The sequence below is a fragment of the Denticeps clupeoides genome, chromosome 3 (assembly GCF_900700375.1).
Source record: "Denticeps clupeoides chromosome 3, fDenClu1.1, whole genome shotgun sequence".
Taxonomy (NCBI): domain Eukaryota; kingdom Metazoa; phylum Chordata; class Actinopteri; order Clupeiformes; family Denticipitidae; genus Denticeps; species Denticeps clupeoides.
In genome coordinates this window covers 13,581,074-13,600,671 of record NC_041709.1, presented here as the reverse complement: position 1 = coordinate 13,600,671, position 19,598 = coordinate 13,581,074, and the positions used below count along the sequence as shown (strand labels likewise).

The 19,598-nt window shown below is 43.8% G+C and overlaps 1 protein-coding gene across 2 annotated transcripts in view; it reads right to left on the bottom strand.

Moving 5' to 3' along the window:
• Window positions 1-12,088, bottom strand: part of aff1 (AF4/FMR2 family, member 1) — a 33,020-nt gene extending 20,932 nt beyond the window's left edge. Inside the window, exons 1-4 of one of the 2 annotated variants that reach the window (XM_028973946.1) lie at window positions 11,755-12,080; window positions 4,886-5,006; window positions 3,408-3,467; window positions 2,652-3,033 (exon numbers count right to left, since the gene is read on the bottom strand). In XM_028973946.1, coding sequence (XP_028829779.1) covers window positions 2,652-3,033; window positions 3,408-3,467; window positions 4,886-4,998 — 555 coding nt within the window. In that variant the 5' untranslated portion in view covers window positions 4,999-5,006; window positions 11,755-12,080. Of the gene's footprint in view, window positions 1-2,651; window positions 3,468-4,885; window positions 5,007-11,754 lie in introns of both variants that reach the window. The other variant, XM_028973945.1, reaches the window with a different exon arrangement.
• Window positions 12,089-19,598: the final 7,510 nt, after the last annotated feature.

The window sequence follows — 19,598 nt, the reverse complement described above, 5'->3', positions numbered from 1 at the left end:
TTTTAACTCAACCTGCCACCTGCCAAGAAAAGAGATCTGTGCCTGCCAGTCAAGGATCTAATAGTGTTTAGAATGCGTTTTTACGAGAAGCTTGTTCCAAGGATCTCTAATATGTATAGAAGGACTAAAAGGCTCTTTTTACCAGATAGATGTTAAAGGGCCAAAATGTGTATGGCTCACATTTACATTATTACATTTATATTCCACATGATATCTAACTTGGTTACATACATTTGAATTGATTTGGTACATTTGTTGCCTTTATTTTATTTTAGTTTATTTGTTCTGTACATACCAAACTGTAAACATTCTTATATTAGAGCTTACACAACTGACAAGTGTAGTAATACGGTTTCTCCTTTCAGAAAGAAAACACATAATTTAAAACTGCCTGTAATAAAAATGGCAAAAGAAATAAATAAAAAACAAAAAACACTAACTAATTAGATAATTACTGATGGCAGCATGCACAGTATACATACATATAAAATATTACACAATTTAAAATGCTACAGTATATTCAATGCATGTTATGAAAGGCTTCTGTGTGCATGCTGGGACATGGTTCCATGGTTCATTATCTTACCATCATGATACTTGATTCACACACCCTTATTTGGTCTGTTGCTCTATTGCACAATCAGATTTGTTAAAAAACACACACACTGTAAAGCACTGAAGTTGGTGCTTTTCGGAGTACATACATTACAACCATACCTGCCTGGTGTTTGTGCTTTTTTTTTTTCTTTTTTCCAAGCAATATAATACTTTAATAAATCTGGGCCAGCATTTACAAAACCACAATCAAAAACATTGCTTGCTCCTCTATGGACATGTGTCAAACCACCAATCAGAAGAAAATTATTTCTGTCTGTGAAAATGTGCCTTAAATCAGGAAGAGGATTTTATCAGATTTAACTCCAAATTCCTTGTCATGCACTGGAGTACATACTCTTCCCAGCGTCTGACACTCTGTACACCGTGTGCTCTGATCAGCGCGCAAAGGCACAGAACACCGGTAGAGGAGAACATCTTTTATGAAAATGCAGAAAACAGAGAAGGCTGCCACCCCCCGCCCGATAAAGGCTTGAGGAGAAAAACCTCAGAGACCAACAAACAACTACCACAATCTCAAAAGTCCTATATTTCCACAATGTGCATGCAGCATGCTTGCAAAATTGAACACCCTGCAGGCTAAAACGGATTAAAGTTGTCAATTAAGCACATTTCTAAATGGTAATTCCACTGGTGTATTATCAGAGCGGCACTCGTTTTACATGCTGGAATAATAGCCAATTGATGACACACGCTTTCTTTTCCTTCATTTACCAAAAGAGCAGTGCCATGGTAATTAATCGGAAACAGACTTCAGAGAAATCCTCCTTAGTGTGAAGGGCCAATTTGTTCGTGGAAACAACGGACACAATTCTGAGCAAATTCCATCAAACAGTCCAAAGCATCCAGCACAGAATCAATCAAAAACATAATGGCCCCTGCATCCAAAGCAAACTGATTGAACCGTTTCGTACAGACTTGACTTGATGCTTTTGCCTAGAAGCGATGTGTTGCGTAGGAAGAAGTGAATATTGAGGTGTTGGGGGTTTAAGGTCACAGGTTTTGAGGAGGGAAGGGCTGATGTCCGGGGGGTTGTGTTATGAGTCACTGCACAGCCATCCAAGCCAGGATTAGCCTGTCCAGCAGTGAAAACAGCTTGCCTATTCAGCACAAGCGGCTCTGGCTGGGCTCGCACGTCCACGTGTGCCAGGCCAACAATGCGAGCAAGGCCAGGTGCAGCGAGCACAGCCATCCCATGGCAGTGGGACCAGAGGAGCAAGGAACGGAGCAAAAACTGGACAACGCAGCAATGTGCACTAGTTAGGAGCCACGTCCGGTACGGCACAGGCAGTGTTTGGGTTCGCAATGGGATTAGTTTCTTATAACCGTGACGCACCTATATACGTTACTAGCCCTGAACGACCTAGTTACCTTCACCGTTTGGGTGATTTACTCAAATGTCTAGACTAATTTGTATTGGCAGGACTGTTGTTGTGGGAATGATAACATTATTAGCACCACGAGAGGCTCGCTTCCTCTGAAACAGTACAGTGGTAAGAATTCACACCGAAGCTGTGAATAGAGCAAAGAACAAAATGCATGCAAGGCTACATAAGCTGGCTTAAGGTTCAGTGTGCACACTTTTATAGCTCTGATTCCAAAGTGGTGAAACTAAAAAGATAAACACAACTAATATATACTGTATGGTTTAATAAAAAAAAAAATAAAAATAAAAAAAAAACACACATTAAAATGCAAGAAATGCTTAATACAATCTGATACACACTGCACTATGCCAAGGTTACATAAGTTTTTTTTTTTTTTTTGGCCCAACCAATTGCAGCGAGTTCAAAGTCCGCCTCTGAAGTCCAGTTTGCGCCAGTTCAAACTCATTCCACACTCATTCTCTGAGTACTTGGCTGCGTCTCAGGGCTGGCTCAACGCACTCAGGCATCGCTCACATCCAAACCCATTCAATGGGCTTCTACTCCATAAACTCCAGCATGAAGCAGTAATTATTCAGAGGTTGCTTTAAATCCAGATCATTAAATAATTGATTAAATCCTAAAAAATGAACAATAAAAGAAAGCTCTTACCTCCAGTGACTGTTGTGGTATCTTTAGCTGAGAGAGACTTGGCTTGGTGGTGCTCTTAAGTTCAGGCAAGTTCTCGTAAGACTGGCCACAGAAGTCCGGCGAGGGTTTCAAATCTGGCGACTCACTGGTCACCTGGTCCGGCCCATCTAAAGGCCGTACATATGCAGTCGGCTTCTGGGGCATGACTAGGTTGAGCTTGGATGGCAGAGAGAAGGTCTGCGATGGAAGGCAGGTGGCCTCACTGCCCTGGGAATTACTCTCTTTCTGGGAGTCCATGTGAGACACATCCATTCTGGAGGATCCACGGGGTTCGTGGGTCAAACTACAGCGTTCAGGGCTGTCCTTGTCATCGGTGTCATGATGATCTGAGTCGCTGGGCTCGCTGGAATGTAATGGAGAAAGGGGGTCAGCTGGTGGCGAAAGAGCAGGGAGTACTGGAGGTAAGCCGGCACAGTCGTTCATGTTTGGCCATGAGTCACTTTCCCTCTCACGGGCATCTGGGCTCATCTGGTCATGACTCGAGGAGGGATGAGCGTACGTGGAAGACAGCGAGGCGTGATCGGGGACAGAGACCTTCTTTGATGGTTGTGAGGAGGTGTGGCTGAGGGGGGCGGTCTGCATACTACAATAAAGGGAAGAGTTCTGGATTGGAGGGTTGGACCTGTCTGGATGAGAGGGCCGACCAGGCCTGCCATAGATTACTGGAGGGGGCAGGTCTTTGGGCATGGGGTCATGGCTTTGGTTTGCGATGCTCACGTCTTCATAATTACCCAGCATCTGTCTAATGCGATTGGAGAGCTCATCGCCTTTGTTGATCTGAAAATAAAGAAAACGTTTCTAAGAAAAGACGACTAAACACTTAAGAAACAACATCCCAGTTTTCAAGATGCAGATGTGAATCACATTCACACTGAGTCAATCACAAAGTCTTTCTGGACTACATTCAAGACATAACAAATGTGATGTGCACTGTTTGTGCACATCACAATTTGAATATATGCTTTATATGATCTTCCAGCAACTAAACAGGGCAGTGGTGGCCTAGCACATAAGCAAACAGACCCGTAATCAGAAAGGTTGCCAGTTCGAATCCCGAACCGCCAAGGTGCCACTGTGGTGCAACTGAGCAAAGTACTGTCCCCACACACTGCTCCCCGGCCGCCTTTCATGGCTGCCCACTGTTCACTGAGGGTTGTTGTGTCCATGACACATACATTACTTAACAGTAACAGTTCAAACTAGTAAGTAGGTAAATAAGACAGTAACAGAGAAAATGGGATTCAGTGACAGTGATGGTGCCAAAAAAAAAAAAAAAAACATCAAACTCGAGCTGGCTCCGGCTCCTGACCTACAGAGTGCCTACTGAGAGCGCAAAAAACGAGGCAAGACCATTTTAGGTTACATATTGCAGTATTTCTTACTTTTCTCAGATTTCTTTCCTCCCTGTCTGCCTGTCTATCTTTCTTTCTCTCGCCATCATTCTCCTATGAGTCTAATTAACTGCTTTGCCTGAATAGCAGTGATGTGTCCTGATGGGATCAAAAGTGCTCAGGCTGTTCACATTCCTAATTTTAAGAACCCACTGCTCCTTCCCCAGACCCCCCTGGGAGCGCCGCTCATCCTCCCCACTCTCCCCTGGCAGAGGGGGCTGCAACAAGAGGCCTCATTAAAAGCCACTCAGCTCCCCGCTCACGAACAGACGGCTGCGCCCCGGTCCAGTGGAGTGCACCGCCACAAAAAGCTGCAGTCTGGCTAAAAGAGGACTTCGCGAGCGACGCACTGGAAATGTATACAAAGCGCCAGAAACACGTGCTCTCAGGGCTGGGCAGCAGTAAAGGACTATTCGGGAAAAAGAAGCGGCTATACAAATCTAAACAAACACTGCAGCTACGGCTCACTGAACCAAAATTTTACATGGTGGACAAACTGCCGATACAGAATACATTTTCTGAAATAATAAGAAGATTATGAAGTTGCCTCTTTTCAAGTAGCAATAAATACAAGTTAAGATAGGAGCTGCAGAACTGCTGAGAAACGTCGTTGACGGTTAGAATAATAGGCCTAATACAATATTTGAGTCGGTAAGGTAACGCCATCTGACAGATTTCCGGTCTCAAATGGCCAAATTACCCTGCATGGCGATAAAAGCCATTACCACTCTCCAAGCAGTTGTGAGTGAGCGACACTGCAGGGACCGGCGCCCTGAGAGTCCTGCGGCACAGGACGGCTCTCACCTTGTAAGGGGCCCCAAAAAGCGGCGCGTTCTCTGGGTACAGCTCGCGCTCCTGATGTGCCTCCTGGTTTCGCCGCTCCCATTCCCTGCGCCGTAGGAGGTTCCTCTCTTCATTGTGCGAGCTGTGGAGAACACACCGCGACAAGCATGTAAGCAATTCAGCATCTGCAATTAGACTGCAATTGAGGTGATTTTATTTATTATTGACTGAACATTTCAGAACGCTGTTCAACAGTGCCAAAAATCCTAACTTTAATACGAGCAGCATAGACCGTAAAAGAAGGACAACAAGGATTTAAAAAAAAAAAAAAAAAAAGTGGTCTTAAATCCCAGAGGAAAGTGCAAAACTTGGCAGACCAGACGGTTTATATTGTGTTATCCATCAGGGGAGTAAGGGCGCAGTCACAGACTCTAACAGGACCAATTACTAACGGAGTCCTGAGGGGCTGCCATGACATGCCACACAACATCTGGCCCAGAGAAGTCTACCCTTCACAGCACTGGCACCATTTAACACAAGGAGTTGGACGAGGCGAGATATTTAGAAATTAGAAAACTGAAATATGCATTGATTGCATGAGACTAGGTGGGTCTACTGGTCAAATGATTCCTTCCTACCGGAAATCCTGGGAAAATAGGACATCTGGTGCTACAATGATACACACACAAAATAACACATTCAGTAAATTTATAGCTGAAAGCAGCTAACCTCACATCCCAGCCATCTCTGCTCAGCTGAACAGAGTGCAGTGTGGGTCTGTCTTGTGCCCACATTAAGCAGAGAAAAATGATTTGTGTTGTGATGCCACAATCACAATGTTCCAGTGTCAATAACAGGAGAGGACACGGCAAACTGTCTTCTTTCTTTTCAATCTCTGCGCACCATCTGCAAAGCCGACTTCCATCAATACAAATAAGAACAGATGGGAAGGACTGACAATATTATCAGTATATTTGGGCATGCTCTAGTATCTGATGCCTTCTCAAACGTGCTGTACAAAGCGATATGTTTGTGCGTAGTATGGTTTGGTGCCATGAAATATTTAAACATAACGCAATGGAATTTGTTTGCTAACATGGGAATATCTTCAGTCATATTTTATACTGCCTCCAACTGCTCAGGGGAAACAATTCTAATACCAGAACTCAGTCTAAGGCAATGAATAAAGGAGCAATTGAGAAATTTGCAGCTTAATTAGTGGCAGCAGAAGAAGAACGGCAAGACGGAGTGACAGGACCTTGTGGGCAGATGGGAAGGCAATTACTGAAACAGTGAATTACAGACAGCGCTGTCAAAAGCACCAGCAATTTATAAATCCATCTATGGGCCATCTCCACCATGGTATGGTTTATAAGGCTTGCAAAATTAAAGGACTTCATATTCCTGGAAGTTAGTGACACCCCTGAAAGCCCCTTGGCTCCGCTGGATCCACAGCAGTGTCCAAGCTCACTGTGCTTGATTCCAGATTATGCTCTGCTAAGAATACTCTTCATTATTCACATATGTACAGAGATATGTAACTGGCACAGAAACACTGGAAAATTACTCTCTTAAAGGTAACTCTGCTGATGCAACCATCAGGGTTGGAAAGATCTTTACAGTGATTACACATACTTCCATAAAATTAAATATTTAAACATTAACAATAAATGTATTTGCTTAAATATATAAATATCCTTACTATCTTAAGCTTTACTGAAACGCTCATTTCAAGCCCATGAGCTCTCTGGAAAGTACAAGAGTCCAAAAAGTGGACCCACTCCGCTGACAAGCACAGCAAAGACAAACTGAGCAGCGCCAACTGCTTGCTTACAGCTGGGAGACTGCTGCAGCAGTTTGAGCTCAGCTCATCCCATCCACATTATGAAGAATTTGCTGACAAGCCTCACGAGCCCAGGCTGTCTTTAGTTGCTGCCACTGTGTGAACCGTGGACACAGGCATTTGATGAGAGAAAAAAAAAAAAAAAAAAAAGAACAGGTTGCACTGGTGCTAGTAGAGTTCCCAGTTAGACACACCCAGTTACCTTCGAACAGCAAGTAACTATTAATCATCACCCTGCCTTGCATGAATTAATGTTTGATTGACTTCAAACTGAGACACGATTGAAAAATACTTTTGTTGATCTACTAATCTGAACAATATGCAATGTGACTTAACCTGTCACTGTCAGAACACCGTATGAGCCACGTTTAGTTTTGGAGCGGTGGTTGGCCTAGCGCAGGGGCCTCAAAAGCCATTTGGACCCAGTTTCCAGAAAAGAGAAAGCTATTTTACTTTTTATGCTATATATAAAAGAACTAGGCTAGTGTTTTGCTTGTGATGTGTGCAATGTTTAAATGACCCTAACAATTCTAAAAACCCGGCCGGACAAATTCAGGGAAAAGAGGAGATCTGGTCACCCCAAATTAGCAGCACTATGCTAACTCTACACAATGTACTTTTCAACTTAAGGTCAACATATGCAAATAATTCAATACTAAATATTGCAAACCGCTTTTTACTGAACTCCCAACAGGCTTCAGATTTTGGAATGCTACGCTAAATAATAGGGCATGTGTGACATTTTTTGCCACAAATTGAACACACTGCAATTTAATGTTACAAGATCACAAAAATCTTTAAATTTCAAATTACAACGAAAAAAAAATGATAAAAAGAAAATACACCTTAATTATTATTAATTCGCCAGAGCCACATCGTAAACGGTTTAAGTTGATTCAAGTTGTCGGTTCTTGATATAATTAGACTTGATGCTGTATAAGTGCTGGCCAGAGCAGAGAAGCTTGTGTTATTTTTAAAAGGTGAAGTGATTGTCATTGTGAAACACTGCAGCACAGCATATGGTAACACAACAAAATGTGTCCTCTGCTTTTAACAATCACCCTTAGTGAGCAGTGAGCAGCCATGACAGGCACCCAGGGAGCAGTGTGTGGGGACGGTGCTTTGCTCAGTGGCACCTTGGCAGTTCGGGATTTGAACCGGCAACCTTCTGAGTACGGGGCCGCTTCCTTAACTGCTAGGCCACCAATAAAGAAAGAACCCAGAATCAAGTATGAGGCACAGACATGGGGCGCCTTTAAATAAAAGCATTATTATGGCTTGACATGTTTAAAGTTACGATGCAGATTAAATCATACTTTTATAGGATGCACTTTTTGAGGCCACTAATGTAAGGTCTTCCACACCAGTTGCCAATGCAGCTCAACACCAGCATCTGACCTGTGCACCACCATCAGTCTGGTTTGGAACAGACACCAAACAGAACTGCAAACCCCACTGCACTCCATACGGGACTTGTACACTGAGATCTCAGAAAGAAAATATTAAGTCACTGACCCCACACACCCTGGATGCATTCTTTTGGCAGACAAAACAGAAGTGTTCACACCAGAACAGACACCATGTTCGATGTCCTCAATGCTACAGTAATGTCTCATACACTCCATTTTGGCACATTACAGTTTGTTGAACTTTGTTCTCTATTGTGAATATTGTGTGGTGTGTTCCTGGTGTGTTAACATGCTTGGTCAATAAACATGATTCAGTTTCATTTAGAAAACATGACGACACTAAAGGCCAACAAAAATAATAATGATTGTGTGTTCATGTAACGGCATCCAGGTTAACTTTTTACCCGCACGCTCACAGTCCTAGAACTGTGTTTTTGAAAACCAACTAAATATTGCAATACTCAACAGAATTGATTTTCTCACCCCCCCCCCCTAAACTGCAAGGCTGACAGGAGGGCTGAAAAATTGAGCTGGGTATCGGCAGATACATTACCTTGGCAAAGTTGATATAAAACCAATTAAAAGTAGGCATTCAGGGTTCTTTGGGTTTTTTTTTTGCATGGGACAGCATATCCTAAACAAAATTCTCCCAGGGGAACAAACCTCAAATTAATGGTTATTTGCCATAAATTATGAGGCATATGGAAATTAAAAAAGCAAAAACAGATTTGACTATAAAAAGAAATGAATGAATCATTAATCAAATTTCAGATTAGAATTAGGAAAAGGCAGAGGAAAGCCACCACAACACTGAGCTCATGAAATGATACTACAAGTTATATAAATCAGAAGAGGCGGTCTTTTACTTGCACGCGCATCACGCTACCGCAGCACCACAGCTAATGGACTGCAACTGAGGGCGCAAGAGTAAGCACTCTTCCAGTGGCTATATCTTCATTAGGGAGGCGGGGTGGACAAAGTGAAGGCCACACACCCATTTTAACGTCGTAACCAGCAGGCTCCTCTCAGAGACTGGGCGGACAAGAGTCCAAAGGCCAGGTCTAAAGGACTCCCCTCTAAATTGGATCTCAAAGAGGCAGACAACCAGCCTCCAGTAAACAAGTGGGAGTCCGAGGGGGAGGGGACTGATTAGGCAAATCCCACTCTGCTATGGACAAAGGTCACCATGTCAGTCACACAGTGTGCAGGCAAAGAAGATACTGCCCACCTGATGGTGCACTGCACAGACATTTCCACATTTCTCAAAAATGTCTGCAGGCACACAGAATTCTTGAACTGCTGCCAGGGAAGCAGGCAGCACCAGAGAACATTTACATTTTACATTTACAGTATCAGACACCCTTATCTAGAGCGACTTCCAAGCAGAAGATACAGGGACAGTTCCCCTGGAGACACTCAGGGTTCAGTGTCTTGCTCAGGGACACCATGGTAGTAAGTGGGGTTTGAACCTGGGTCTTCTGGTTCATAGGCGAGTGTGTTACCCACTAGGCTACTATCACCGAGGATGCCATTAGAAGACAGAAAGGTGGTCATAATTGTGTTTAAAAATAGTATATATGAAGATGTTGCTGCAGGAGTGGGTAATGAGGCAAGCAGAGCACAAACGCCGCTGCGGGTTTCTTCTAATAAATCACGGTAAATAGCCATGTGCAAGCTGGGGCTGAGACGGTTTTCAAAATTTCAGTTTTCATCTGTCCTCATAGTGATGCAAGGACTCTGCTTTCAAATGTCTCCCTCAGCCTTTCAGCATATTTCTGTAAGGGTTTGTAAAGCAGCCAGAGGGCAGAAGCACAAAGAGTGGCAAGGAAAAATACATCAGTTCACCAAAGAAAAAAGGAGGAAAAAACTAATCACAATAACAACAGTAAAATTATAATCATAATGCAGACAAAGAAAAGACTTTTATTGTCCCTAACTCCCAACACTGTCTGAAGCATCTGAAAATACCCTTTAATGTGTTCATGTACTCAACCAAAATAGGTAAATTGCATTCTAATAGTCGCTCAAATGTAACAACAGTAGACTTGGTGAAAACTACCAGTTGGCAGTTGGTTAGACCGAAGTATGGACGTATGGTTGTCCTTCAGTCTATTAGTCTTTTCATAATAACAAAGCAATTTCATGTCATCTTATGATGATCAGAGACATGGGCGTGGAAATGTCAGAACCTGTCAGAATTGCCATGGATAACAAAATGAAAACAAAATAAAAAGGTTGAAATAATCTGGCTTGCAGTAATGCAGCACAGTAATTTCAAAAAGTACAATGCAGTTGGTGCGCAGATAAAGCAAAATAAAGGGATTTCAGATTCAGACTAATTTAAAATATGCATTACACAAGTGATGACCCAAATCCCTGTCCCACGCTAAAGACAAAAGGCGTACCTGTTCATCCAATAGTATTGACTTAATTTTCATTAGAAAAGCCCCACAGATCCATGCAAGAAACAGAAAGCATTCCCTGTCATGGAGGTGTTTAACTATCATTATCCGTCTTAAACTTGAATGTCACCAACATGCTGGATACAGCTGGACACAAATCCAAAGAAGTACAATAATAAAAAAAAAATGCATATACACGCCTCTGTTTTGCAGGAAACCATCAAATTAAATAAGAATCCAGTGAAGATACTGACGAGGGCAAATAACAATCCTGAACACTAAACCAGGCAAATCATTCCACCTAACATGTCATTGCCATTTATTTAATTACAGCGTATGCATTTTCGATGTTGATGCTCTTGGCATTCTTGCAAACAGGCCTGTGCATTCTGCAGAGCATCGCCAGGACTGAGACATAGCAGCAGCATGAAAACAGAGAGGGTTTACACAGCTGATTACTGTGGTTTGGCCTGTACTACGAGGTTTGTCCTTTCTACTGAAATTTTGGAATGGTGTAGAGAAATGTGTATGTTAAACTACACACACACACACACACACACACACACACACACACACACACACACACACACACACTAGTGGAGGGAAATGAAATAGTCCAAACGCTGTATCCACTCAACATAAATAGTCGCCATGTTCTAAGCCACTTTACTTTAAGCTGGTTTAGGGCAGTTTGTGTTGCCATTACTGAGTGTTAAGTGTCACCAGCCTCATTATTTACTATTGATTGAATAACTAAAATCTTTTACGATTGTAAATATAAATAAACAAACTAATAACACTTGAGCCAGAAAGAAGCCTATTTTCAGTGACCAATATCAACAACTAAACTCTCCTTTTAGCCACAACGTTTGTGGAGTTTTCCCAATAAATCGTTGGAAGCAAGTGTTTTGTCAAATTTAAAATGCACCAAAACCATGTCGAAATTCCCCGGGTGACCAACTCGAACGCCAGCGAGCAGGACAGCGGGACAGGAGGACAGCAGGACAGCCGGACAGCTAACAAACAGCTGGGAGGGAGACGCGGATCCAGTCGCTTCCAGGTGATTCCACCTACGTGCCCTCTGCTGCAAATCCACCTCAATTCCCGCGTCCGACAACTACAGCAACCACGCCGGCTGAAATCGCACCTGTGCGACGAGTTTTTAAAATATACATATATCTCGTTATCATCTAGTAAAACCGGGCGAAATCCTTTTAAGCGCCGCTAGCCGCTTACCTTGACTGAGAAGCCATGGTGCGATTTACGAGCCAAATTTTAAAGTGCTTGCCATGGGCTTTAGGCAGTCTGTCGCTGACGGGCTCACCGCTGATTTCACATTGTCGCGCCGACAAACAAAACCGCCAAACGTGTCGCCGGACGGCAGCAGCCTACCGCGGTTCCTCCATAGTTCACAACTTATTGCAGCAGGACGACTGGGCTGCTGGTCCCTGGCCAGAGTGGGCTTTTCTATTCGGCTCGGAGGCGGGGGTGCGCGGGATCCTGACGTGATCGCGTCGGTTACCAACAGACGCACGTAGTGTACGTAACAATAACTATCTGCTGCAGAACCTCGGATTTCACCTTCTTCCGATTTAACTCGCGCATGCGTTCGGAGCGTAGGGCGTCGATCGGTTTAATGAACGATGGGGGTGAAGTTTTCACTCCGACCCCCCCCCCCCCCCCTTTGTTTCGGTGGTACGGTCGCATCGGTCCTATTATGGACATGTTGTTCTGTCGTCGCCTGCCAAACTATTTCCGGGGAGCAGGTACTGTACGTGATGGATGGGTAGTCCACGGCAGAAACCAAGACGTTTCCCCGTACATTTTTTTGGCTTTTGGTGGACATCGTGGCCACATGCGAAATGTGGCAGCAAGACACGTGTTGGTCTTGATTAACAGGCCATTGTCAAATTGATCAACTAAGATTATATTAAGGAGCGTGTTACTTGTTCAATCACTGGCACATGGCACCACTGCAACCTCAAGCCTGGTACTAATGCCACTTGAAAATGACAATTTTGACAAGAAATTGCACTTAATGGAAAACTGTCATCAGCGCTGTTCCTTCCCTGAGTTTATTTTATGTACCTTTTTTTTATGAGACTTGTCATGAGAAGGTGTGTCAGGACAAGAGACAAAAATTTGTGCAGGACAAATTCTTTAGGACAAATGACCATAAAGAATCAGAATTTGTACTTGGGATTAAGAGCTGGCACAGAGGAAGGGTAAACGTTTACTAATTATCACGAGTAAAGTTAGTTCTTCGAGAAGACTTGAGACCTGACCTTACACACGCCTCCTACGTAGTGTTGTGGATAGAGCCGGATGCTTCTGCCAGCACGACCAGTGTCACAGCCTTGGATTACAGGGTACGGACTCCAAGGTACAGTCCCGCCTGTTCTCAGGTCAGTGTCAGCAGTAAGGCAGTGTGTTCTTTCTCACAGTGATAAAGTCGTTACATTTTTTTTTTGTCATGGAGAGAACATGTACAACCGTCACCATATATTATAGGAATTTTTATTGTAAATTTTCAGTTTTAAGATGTTCCCCTACCAAAGGCATCACATGTTTAGTGCATACGTTATATTTTTTAACATGGTTTGGTTATTAATGGAAAAACACACTATACACCACATACATGCCAACCTGGCAAAACAAGAAGTCAACAAGTCCCCGTCTAGAAACGTTTGCGAGAACCAAAATCGTCTACTTTTGTGGTTTCCTCAGACGGAGGTGAGTTGAGATGCTGCCCGCTGTGAATTTGCCCTCAGCTGTTGGTGTATTCTCAGCTTGGTATGGTATAGATGCTGTATTAACTGCAGGCCTGTTTTGGTCGTGTGCAGCAGACCTCGGCCAAAATCCTTTAAGCCATGTCTTTCTCACCTGCCTCTGAAAGCTTTAAATCCCCACAGGGCAGGTGCCAGTGGTGCCAGCCATAGCAGACACCTACTTCGCCTAAACGGATCCTCTCAGCTGCCAACTAGGCTGGACTGGTATTTCAACCCTGCCGGATTAAGGGTGTTGGGTACCTGGCATCAGTCGGTATCAGATATCATTATGTGATTCCACCTACTTTGTTCTGCCCAAAACAGAGGGCCTGTAAGACATTTTACATTTACCCTTATCCAGAGCGACTTACAATCAGTAGTTACAGTGACAGTCCCCTCCTGGAGCAACTTAGGGTTTAGTGTCTTGCTCAGGGACACAATGGTAGTAAGTGGGACTTGAACCTGGGTCTTCTGGTTTATAGGCAAGTGTGTTACCCACTATAATAAAGTGAAGTTAAGGGATTGTCATTGTGATACACAGCAGCACAGCACACGGTGCATACAGTGAAATGTGTCCTCTGCATTTAACCCATCACCCTTGGTGAGCAGTGGGCAGCCATGACAGGCGCCCAGGGAGCAGTGTGTGGGGACAGTTCTGTTATAATTAGCGTCTTCCACATAGGTCCATTTTAAATGTAACAATATTACACAGTACAGCATAGTACATTATATTTTGTTCAAACTGTAGTTTCTACTAAGGGCACCCACTTTGTAAAGTGGACACCCCCTGGTCTCAGGGGCTTCATATGGTTGACAGGTGAGAAAATGCCAGACAATTTCTGTGCTTACTGTCCTCGGCTCCGGGATACACCTCAATGTAGCTTCATAGCTTTTTTCACCTTTTTGGCGTGGCTGTATATCTGTTTCCCAGAAATCTGTTTATTTTAGCAATAACTCGACCTGAGGGAACTGAAGCACATTAACTGATGCTGACCAGGGGTATTTGTGTGTCGGTGCGTTTTCACTGGGCAGTGCTTCTCTTGAATGTTGAAGTACAGTGGTGTGGTGTAATTTCAAGGGTGTGTTGCTTTGCAGGAAGTAAGGTGACACATTGTAAAGTATGTGTCTGAAAGATGTGTAAACCATGGCAGATGCATCATGCATTCTCTTTAGATTCGCCTCTGCCTTCTATCTCCATGTTCCCTGCTCCATTTAACCCTGTTGCCTCACCCTACACACAGACACATTGTGAATCTTTCTGGACTTTTTTTTTTATTTATTAAGACCAAGCCCACTGAACAACATGCACTAATTAGATGGTGCAATGTAAAATGAGCTGAGGAACATAATGCATTATACAACAGCTTTAAAATGAATAAAAAACATTGTATTTTCAACTTGAGCTGGGCCAAACTGCCTGCTGGTTTTCTTTTGTAGTCTGGGGCCCACCTTTCCCGTTCTCAGGCCATGACTCTGAATCTCAGCCTCTTACCCATGCCTGCACTCTGGGCTCTTCTGTGGGCCCCGGTCTCTCCACAGATATTCATTTTCTAGAAGCCCCTGAGGCCAAGAGGTCTAGCAAGGCGCCCCAGCAGGGTGTCAACTTGCACTCACATCTGAGCCCGAGCCGTCTTACATCACAGTGGAAGTACAGCTCTGTGCACTCTGTGAAAAAGGCTTTAGCACTAATCAGCAGGACAACAACATAACACAAGGCAGTATTAATACAAGATATCTTTTACATATCTTATCAATCCTAAACTGCAGTCAACAGGTACGCAAACACATTCATATATTTATTAATTTTCATTACTGAATTAGTAAACCATAGTTACTGAACAATCTAAGGTCCTGATTTCTGTAATGTTATGAGATTAACTGCACTTTTATGGCTGTTTGCCATTATGTAAGGAATATTGAGTCATAATAGCTGTTGTAAAAGGCCTGAAGTAAGTATTTTGCTGAGAGTTGGTGATTTCCTCATGGCAACAGAACAAAAACAAACTGTAGATCAGTCCAGCCCAGGCATTTCGTGTTCCATGTTGCTCGGCCAGTCGTCAGTCTGGTTGTCAGTGATAGGCATGTGATTGCCCGGGGAGGAGTAGGAGGAGAGTTCAGCTGGAGTGAACATGGCCCCGGACACGTGCAGCCATTAATATGCCTGGTGACTCAGCCAAGGAAAAAGGTCAGACACTGGACACTCTCTCCACAGCTTTACTGGCAGCCTGACAGGCCCTGGGGGAAGGGATGGCTGTTTGCATGTGTGTGTGTTTGCAGTAGGGGTGGAGAAACAGGCAGTACGGTGGTACAGTGGACAAGTTTAACACTCCTGAATGTGACAGTAAAAAAAAAAGAAAGATATAGAGCATTGCACCACATGTAGTTAACTTTCTCAGTTTTGGACGGCATACACTAGAATTTGGGGCAGTGGTGGCCTATCGATTAATCCCGAGCTGCCTAGGTTCCACTGAGGTGCCACTGAGCAAAGCACCATCCCCACACACTGCTCCCCGGGCACCTGTCGTGGCTGTCCACTGCTCACCAAGGGTGATGGTTAAAAGTAGAAGACACATTTTGTTGTGTGCACAGTTTGCTGTGCTGTAAATCACAATGACAATCACTTCACTTTCACAAATTAGCCCAGAGTGATTGACACAACACCCCCCCCCCCCCCCCCATTCCAGTTTAGAAATTCCTTCTGTCAGCCAAACTTCAGACAATGTGCTTTTTTCGTTGACTGATGCAGCGCCATCTACTTGTATGTTTGAGAGTGGAACCCTTTATACAGCTATACTGAAACTTAATCCCAAAAACACACCTTTAGTAAAATTAGATGGGGAAAGGAAAATGTATGTCTGTTAAAAATAATAGCAGAATTTCATACCTCAGAAACACTGATCTTAACCTACTACAGTGTCACCTTCATAAATTGGGCATAACTGAAAAAGCAGCCTTTATTGTTAAGGGCTAAGAGGGCATTGACATTCTTTGTTTACAGCCAGCAGTCAGGATTATCAATGCGAACACAACACATGTGACGTGTGTTAAATTCATAGAAAATTGCCACATGCAAATTTGTGTGCATTATTACAACTATCCAACAGGGGGCATAGCAGTCCAGATAAAGTACAGTTAGTCTTGACACAGGCCTACACCTACAAATGACATAATAAAAGGCTGTAAAGAAATAAATGCCTTCTGTATGTACATGCGCTTACAGATTATTTAAAGCGGTTCCAAACATTTTATGTATATTCTAACTGTAACATATACATTATTGAAAAAAATAGTTGTACGACCATACAATTCTGCTGCATTTAAACAAATGTACAGCCAGGTCAGTCTCCAATACCAAATACATAAGGTACATAATATTTATGTACCTTAATGTACTTAATGTATTATATGTACATAATATTTATGTCTTGGCCCCTCGGTGGTGGAATGAACTTCCCCTTGTGGTCAGAACAGCACAGTCACTGAACACTTTCAAACAGCAGCTCAAGACCTTCCACTTTAGAGAATATTTTGATTAACTTGTAACCTTCATATTGTCTGTCTTATGTATAGGAACTACAACATAGTGAATAAAAAGATTGTATTCATAGTTGGGGGTCCTAGTGAGCCAGAATCGATCACTTCATCGATGGTAACATGGAAGCACTCTGTATAAGGGCGTCTGCCAAATGCCTTAAATGTAAATGTAAATTTACATACTGTGCACAGTGTAGATATGCCAACCTTGTAAATATGCTAGAGTGTACAGCAGCTAGTCTTTTTTTTTTTTTTTACAGTCTGCAAGTGTCTGTACTTCTGTCTTAAGAGGTTTGAAACATGTAAGTGCATCAGTAATTGAGCAGCTTCTTGACACATTTTGGTTTTTGAGCAGGTTTTTGTTTGCACAGATATGGGGCATTCAGCAAAATGTGCATGCAACTGCCCCCTCTTGCATTCCAGTATACTGCAGTTGGTAAATTGTATTGAAATTCTGTGGTGAAATCCTGCTAATGGCATTCTCTTACACTGATATGGCAAAAGTGATGGTGGTCCAGCTTATGTTTTGTTTAATGAATATACTATGATTGGTACTGTAATGAGACAAGTATTAATTCACTTAAATAGTATGTGCTACGTTTTACTCTATATGTAATCCACTGACCTGAAGAGAACGTGAATGAGAATGTCAAGTCACCCCCCACCCTGATTAATTGGAGAGTGGTTCATCTTTTGCCAGACAGTGACCAGGAAAGGCGGGCATCTCAGTTCCACTCCAAGGGCACTCAGTTTTGGAACCGTTTGGACACAGAACACTGAATGCCGCTCAGACGGTCTGAAGTATGCGGTGACGTCAAAATGCAGGCCACATGCCTCGGGGAGTGTGCTCCCACGATGAGGTCCCAGCCTGTCCATATGCGTGAGCGACGAGACCTGCAGCGCGAGGGATCCGCTCCTCACTTCGGACGACTCCACCGGCACCACGATGTAAGCTTCACGCAGGGTGTCTCCAACGTTGCACTCCACCTGGGTGGACCAACAGTACTCACCCAGCTCCCCTGAGAAAGCATTCGGTTAAGAGGTGTAAGGTTATAGTGCATCGAACATGACAAAAACCTCGACTTCACAATGGGGAAGCGCTGCAATCTCTCTTGCCAAGCTGATAAAGAGCCACTGAATCCTTCAGCTTGTCTGATGTCTAGAATTTTTAGCTGCAAATGATTGATCCCACTGACTAAACGTTTACCACCAGACTTTTTTTTTAAATATTTACTTTCAGAGATAAGGGTTAATTTTATTCTGTTTTACCCTATTTCATTTACTCTTCATTTTCACTATATACAACTTTTTCAACTATATTTTTTTATCAGTCAGAAGACTGTACAATCAGTGACAGTCCCCCCTGGAGACTCTCAGGGTCAAGTGTCCTGCTCAGGGTATAGGATGGTAGTAAGTGGGGTTTGAATCTGGCTTGTCTTACCCACTAGGCTACCAGCACTCCGTTGCAAGCATTCATTTAATTAGATATTTGAATTGGTCTAAAAGCTGCATCTCTCAGAAAGTATGGATTGTCAACAGAAAAGTCCAGAGTGCAGGAAGAACCTGATTCTTCGCCACATTGTGCTTGCCATGCATGCTGCCTTCTTGGCCGGTCAGTGATGTGTGGCCAGTGGATGACATAACTCTGCACAGTGCAACTTCTGCTCGAAAATCCGCATGCTTCAGAACATCTGAAATGAGGCTAAAGAGGGGTGGTAGTAGCCTAGTGGGTAAGACACTCGCCTATGAACCAGAAGACCCGGGTTCAAATCCCACTTACTACCATCGTGTCCCTGAGCAAGACACTTAACCCTGAGTGTCTCCAGAGGGGGACTGTCCCTGTAACTACTGCTTGTAAGTCGCTCTGGTAAATGCAGTAAATGTAAATGGAAAGACTCCCCCCGACACCGTCCCACTCACCTGCGTCGCGCCGCTTGAAGCGCACGGTCCGCGCGTCCTGCCTCAGCAGCATTTGCTGGTAGGTGAGCGCCGTGCAGCTCAGCACGCAGTCCGACGGCAGGTCCCAGTCCGCGCCGGTCTCGGCGAGGAGGTCGCCGCGGCCCCGGCACCCCGCGACGGGAGCGGCGGAGGCGCCGCACAGGAGCAGCAGAGCCCCGCAGCGCAGCGTGGGAAGGAGCGCCATGAGCGAGACCGAAGTGCGCAACAGGCTGCCAGCGGCGGCCAGGCAGGAATGCAGCCCCCGCACACGCCGAGCACAAATTAAAGGAAGGCGGGAAAAGACGTCATTCCAAACGGTGGAAATGGTGCAGAAATAATGATGCAGTCTACAGTCAGCGCGACGGCGTTCAAGAATAAAGATGAAAATAGATTGAAAGTGACAGGTTTGGGTTAAAGAACTCATTTGGAATTGCATGCACATCTGTTACGTGTTATTAACAGCCATTTTCAGCTCCTGAAAAGTCATTTACCAGGTGTCTCGTCCTAATTTAATGCACTAAACCGTTGATTCCTACAAGAAACAAGTGCATTTTTAGATGACCCAAAACCCCTGAACCATGGTGTGAACCTCAGGTCACCTCAGAAATCTCAGGTACGGCGGCCTAATGCACTGAATGTGCTGCAAACTAGCAGTAAGGCTGTAAGGTGGTCCGAGATTTTTCTTTGTGAGCCCTGACCATTGTAGTAATAAGTAATAAAAGGATTGATAAATTATGATTCCCCTCAGCCTGAATATGTTTTTTTTTTTTTTTTCCAGAAAGGCTGACTTTGTCCTGTGTTGTGTTAGCAATTAAAACCCCTCAGTTTTTAGCCTGGCTA